The sequence below is a fragment of the Carcharodon carcharias genome, chromosome 13, assembly GCF_017639515.1.
Source record: "Carcharodon carcharias isolate sCarCar2 chromosome 13, sCarCar2.pri, whole genome shotgun sequence".
NCBI lineage: Eukaryota > Metazoa > Chordata > Chondrichthyes > Lamniformes > Lamnidae > Carcharodon > Carcharodon carcharias.
Window position 1 is genome coordinate 90,100,956 of NC_054479.1, and position 6,000 is coordinate 90,106,955.

At 38.3% G+C, this 6,000-nt stretch overlaps 1 protein-coding gene across 1 annotated transcript in view; it reads left to right on the top strand.

The window, feature by feature from the left end:
- st8sia1 (ST8 alpha-N-acetyl-neuraminide alpha-2,8-sialyltransferase 1) overlaps positions 1 to 4,702 on the top strand; it is a 66,203-nt gene extending 61,501 nt beyond the window's left edge. The window contains exon 5 of the mRNA XM_041201868.1: positions 651 to 4,702. Coding sequence (XP_041057802.1) covers positions 651 to 1,125 — 475 coding nt within the window. The 3' untranslated portion in view covers positions 1,126 to 4,702. The remainder of the gene's footprint in view (positions 1 to 650) is intronic.
- Positions 4,703 to 6,000: the final 1,298 nt, after the last annotated feature.

Sequence of the window (6,000 nt, forward strand, 5' to 3'; positions counted from 1 at the left end):
CATCCACTATATCTGCAGCAACCTCTTTTAGAACCCTAGGATGTGGATCCTAAGAATTTGTCAGATTTTAGTCCCACTAATTTCTCCAGTACTTTTTCTTTGCTAATAATATTAATTACTTTTAAATCCTTCACTTTCTTAGATTCTCTGTTCTCCACCATTTCTGGTAGTGTTTTCTACTGTGAAGAGAGACACTTAACATCTCTGCCATTTCCTTATTCCAACAACAACAGTAACTTATATTTATATAGCAGCTTTAGTGTAATAAAACATCCCAAAATGCTTCAGAGGAGCATTAGGGAACAAAACTGACACCAGATCACATGAGATATTAGGTCAGATGACCTAAAACTTGGTCAAAGTGGTAGATTTTAAGGAGTGTCTTAAAGGAGGAAAGTGAGGTAGAGAGGCAGAGAGGTTTAGGGTGGATATTGCAGAATTTAGTTGTTCACTACATCAATCTGTTTGAAACTTTCAATAAACCATAAAATATCAGGAAACAACAAAGGTGGAAAACCCATATTCTATAGAGAGTTAAATGGTTAGTGCTATTCATTGCTACCTGTAAAATTAACACTTTAGTCAAAGTTGTCCCAACACCAGTTAACAATTAGTAGTGAAGGTTCAATATTTCTTTCATTATCTTTCAGATTTCAGAACCTTCTATGGTCCAGGAAATCCTTTGTGGAAAGTATGAAGGTGTATGGGCGCAGCTACATTTACATGCCTGCCTTTTCCATGAAGATGGGGACAGATCCTTCCTTCCGCACATACTACACGTTGTCAGACTTCAGTGCCAACCAAACCATACTCTTCGCCAATCCGGATTTCCTGCGCAATGTTGAGAAGTTCTGGAAGAGCAAGGGAATCTATGCCAAACGCCTGTCCACGGGCCTATTCCTAGTTAGTGTTGCCTTGGGCCTCTGTGAAGATGTGACCCTTTATGGATTTTGGCCATTTTCAATGGACCTGCAAGGGAGGATAATTAGTCACCACTACTATGACAATGTGATGCCTTATTCAGGCTATCATGCCATGCCGGAGGAGTTTCTCCAACTCTGGCTCTTGCATAAAAGCGGTATATTAAAGATGCAGATTGGCAAATGTGAGGAGAACGTGAAGTAATCATCATTGTAGTAGAATGGAGATGTATAATATACAGGTTTCTGGTTTATCCCTTGGAGAATAACCTATCAACTTTCAGAGTTAAGACATTTCATTTTGGTATTGAACAATATCCTCAGAGAGAAATGGTGACTGAGAATGAAACCAGAACTTCCTCCCTTCATTGCCATAAACTGTGAATACATTTACTGGAACAAGTGAGGGAGTGACCCCGATCCTTACTGACTTGTACTTCCAACACTTGACCTGCACTGTGCATGGAATATCATGTTGAAAAGAGTATAGAGAGATTGGTAGAGTTGAGGGACTGTGTTCATTTAAACCATTTAGTCGGCAAACCCATAGTTTATGAATGCATAGACCGCCAGAAGCCTAGGTAAATATTGTTTTCAGTTGCTGTTGAAAGATTCCCAAATGAACAGGAAGCAGTTGCTAAAAGGATCACCATTATATTAGGATTTGTCTTATATTAGATCCAGACTAGTAGACCACCAGTCAGCTCCGTAAATTTGCACAAACTAAATAAGTTATGCTGAGTTCTTTTACTCACTTTTGTTAATTCATAGGATTCTATTTGCAAGCACCAGTGTAAAGGAATTAGCTTTGTACTTTTTAAACAACATGGGTTTTTTTGAACCAGCATAAGCAAGTCAATCTCAATCAGTTTTTGCCTTAACTTTGCAGATACAGAATAGGCTTCCACCTCTTGCGTTTGTCTTTCAACTTTGTTTCATCTTTCCGTTGTGATCTCCTTTTTGTTCCTATCCAATATGCTGCAGTCAACAAAAACACCAACTGTGTTATCTGACTGTTTTCCCGACTGTGAGGATTCTGTTGAACGTATAAAAATGGATGAAAATCCAATTGGAGTAACGACTTACACTTAACTGACAGCAGTTGAATGCAATCATTTACTTTATAGACTGGATATGGCAGAAAGTCTTTATTTGGTTATATATCCTTAAGCTTGAATCTTTAAACAAAAGATCTCTGTTGCATCTGTCTTGTGCGCAGCATAGGCAAGGCTTTAGTCCTGGTGTGGAGACTTGCCAGATGGAAATCCAGCCTGAGATGGGAATGGTGAAGGGTGATACCATGATCCCCCACAGTCTTGTAACCAGAGCCACATTGGGAATGAATTGTAGAAAATTACTCCTTACAAGCAGCAATAGTACGATGTACATTTTCAGCAAATCATATTTCAGGCCAAGGATGTGGCCACTTATTTCACATCATACCATTGATTTATATGGCAAACCATTGGCTTTCCTGTTTTGTTCCTGTGGGAATATTGCCTTTGCTTTCTGGTTGGGTATCTTTGGTTAAAAGAGGCTTGTGGTTGGAATTCCAGGGAAGAGAAATGCCTGGTGTCAATGTTTTTAAAATGTTTTTTCTAACTCAGGTTTAAAACTGTTTCCAGTACTTCACTCCTTCAGTACTGAATACTCTTGTGGCGACGTTTTAGTGACAGATTGGCGTAGTATTTGAAGCAAATTCATGTCAAATCCCAGGGAAATAATAGAACTCCTGGAAGCATTTGTTCCATGTTCCAACTAGTAAAATTATTTTGGCTCATTTTCAGAGTTTCAACACGATATTGTGACATCCAACTCTTTGGCTGCTTTCTAGTGAGCCATCCAAGTTTGGAACACTAAAGCTGGGTATGACAAATACTTCTGCATGGATACCTTTCTGAAGAAATCTTGATTTAAGAAACAAGTTTTGAACTTGCAAAATTTGTTAACAGTTTTGTACATTAGTAAGAGGATTAAGGTGATCTAAATGACTGAGTTCACTTGCCTTATAATACGAAAGGGGTGAGCTTAGTGAACACTATAGTCCCATTGCAATCCACTCACCTAGAGAGCTGCTTTTGGTTGTGTCAATACTGTGCTTTCAATCAAGGGGATCTTCAACTTGAATTACAAATGGAAAGGGTTACTGTTGGACTTCTAATTCAGATAGGCACAAATTGCAATCCCAGGTGTTGGTTATGAGTGCTGTACTTTTAACCCAGAGGCTGCAACTTTCCCTTGCCCCACTTTGATATTGTTTGGCTTTATTCAATGAGCTGGAGTCAGGCTGTTGGATAGAGCAGAATGCTTCACATCCAGGGCAAAGGTCAATCGCCATCCTATGAAAGCACACTTCCTGTATGCTAATCATGGAGCAAGAATTTATGAATGGTCAGAAGGAAGTTTATGACCTAGTCAGGCCCTTGTCTGTCAGAGTGGGAGAAACCTATCATAAAAGGAAAATGAGAGCCTCTACATTTAAATTAAAAAAGTGCAGCAAACAATTGTGACCAAAATGTTTAAAGCAAGTGAAAGTTCTGCCTGTGCATAATGCAAATTCAGCTGGGTGGATATAATAATGTTACCACAGATAGTGAATGTTAGATGGGTGCCAGTGGATGTGTTGTTTATGAAATGCTGTAGCAAACCATCATAGATTATCCTGTTAAAACTTCCCGTTTGTTCCTTAAAGGTTTTAGAATAGATCTTGTAGAACTCTAGTGGAAGAATTGCATATCCTGTAGGGTTTTGCTGATTTACCTTGTTAAACAGGGTTGTCCTTAAACTTTGTAACATATTTGAAAAGGGTGAAAGAAAACCATGCTCATCCATGTCTTCGCTCCTGTTGTTCTTGCTTGTAGCTGCCTATTAACAAAGCAACTGCAAACTCCCTAAGTGGGACCAAGGGACTTCATTGCTTCACTTGAGATCCCAACATTATTAAGGTGCATACCAGCATTTCTCTGTGTGCTGATCATTATTGTTTTACGTTTTCTTTTTAAAGGGGCAATTAACAGTGTTATGTGTGCTGTCTGCACAGTTTGTATATAAGCCAAATGTTGCAGTAAGATAATGCTGCACCATGAGAATATTTCAGCTAGCTGGCCTGTTCATTTACCACGAACAGCTGACATGATTTCATCTGATTTCATATTTGGCTACCTCAGGTATGTATTTGACTACTAGCTGCCTTAATTATTCTCCCATCTGAAAACAAAAAGGGATGCAAATCTGAGGAATAAATGGACAGAAGATATAAGGGCAAGATTTGAACCGATTGATCTTTGTCATTGTAGTCCAGTTAATTTATGCCATGTTACTATCAATGTATGAACCCCCTTTATTATGATACCCATTCTAGTAATATGAAAGGTCCTGGTGTTAATAGGATGCAAGCCGGTTGATGCAGTCAAAACACAGAGCATTTCTTTTTAGAGAGAGTTTATTGACTTGTTCAGTCTCACAGCTCTCCTCCCACATACCCAGTGTCCCAGATGCCCCCTATTTATATGCTCTTTTGAGCAAAAACAATAATCAGTAAAATAAATTAACAATTAAGAGGGGTGACAGCCCCTGATGGGGCACTCTAACAAAAATAAAACTTTAAAAGGAATCTTAACTAGTTAAATTAAAATGGTGTTCCCAGGGCCAACAATGCACTCCAGTCCCCATAGTGCCCACCGGTCATTAAAGGCTTCAAGTATACCAGTGGAATCCCCTTAATTAAGTACTTAATTAAACAATGTCCTTCACCTGCATATCCTAACAATATAGTTAACAAAAACAGAATTACCTGGAAAAACTCAGCAGGTCTGGCAGCATCGGCGGAGAAGAAAAGAGTTGACGTTTCGAGTCCTCATGACCCTTCGACAGAACTTGTTCTGTCGAAGGGTCATGAGGACTCGAAACGTCAACTCTTTTCTTCTCCGCCGATGCTGCCAGACCTGCTGAGTTTTTCCAGGTAATTCTGTTTTTGTTTTGGATTTCCAGCATCCGCAGTTTTTTTGTTTTTATATTAATATAGTTAACATACCATTAACACCTGGTTCCTCATTATGAACCACAGTGTAGTTGCAGACTGGTTCTGCGTTGCTAAAGAGTGAATTCTGGGCATTTTCATGTCATTTATCGGAGGTGCAGTTTGAGTTATTCGTGCTTTTAAAGTAGATTAACAGTTCTATTTTTGTTTTCTTAAACATTTGAGCAAAAATATGTGCATCAAATTTATTTCCAGTTTTGATGAATCCCCTCATGTTTTAATAGATTATGGCATATTTTAACCTCTACTGGTTCAATCAGTTTCACGATAGAAAAATAAGATAATTGCAGCTGACGTTTGCAGACGTATATGTTAGTGGTCTCCTTATCGAGGTTTTCAGTTTAGGACGATGGAGCTTTAGTCATTGTAGTGCTTTAGTTTTGTAAATCAGAAAATAGTATTGTATTTTGTTGAGTTTATGGAAACCTTGTTGCACACATTGAAAACAATGGTGCACCAGCAGACATATGAGATGGATGTCCAGTTATTGGACAGAATTTTTTTTTTTTTAATGTCACAATCACTCTCTGGTTGTTAGCATTTTAAGTGTAGCATGTGGATTATAACAAGATTGCAGAATTGCATGATGACATGATTTGTTAATATTCTCCTCTTGTTCATTCTGCCTTTCTTTGTTTTGTTTCTGGAACATTTAGCTCCTTTGCAGCTTGAATTGTTCATGATATTTGTGTCGATGTAGTCTTTTAAAAAGTGCGTACACTTGGAATTGAAACCGTGATTCCACATGCAACCAGGCTGAACGCTCCATACCTACCATTGGTTAAAGTACACTACCAGGGGCCTGAGCTGTTGTCGTGGATGCAAATACATTTTTGAAGGGAGGCAACAAATTTACTTTTGTGCAAAATCCTCCGAAAGAGTAACGGCAAAGATTTTTTGTTGTTGCAAGGTTTTATTGGTGTCTGACTTTAATATTTTACACGTAACATCACTGGTATCAAAATACTTTTTGATACCGTCTAATTTAAATGGAACAACTTTTACTTCAGAACCAATTGTATTTTAATGGTGTTCATTCAT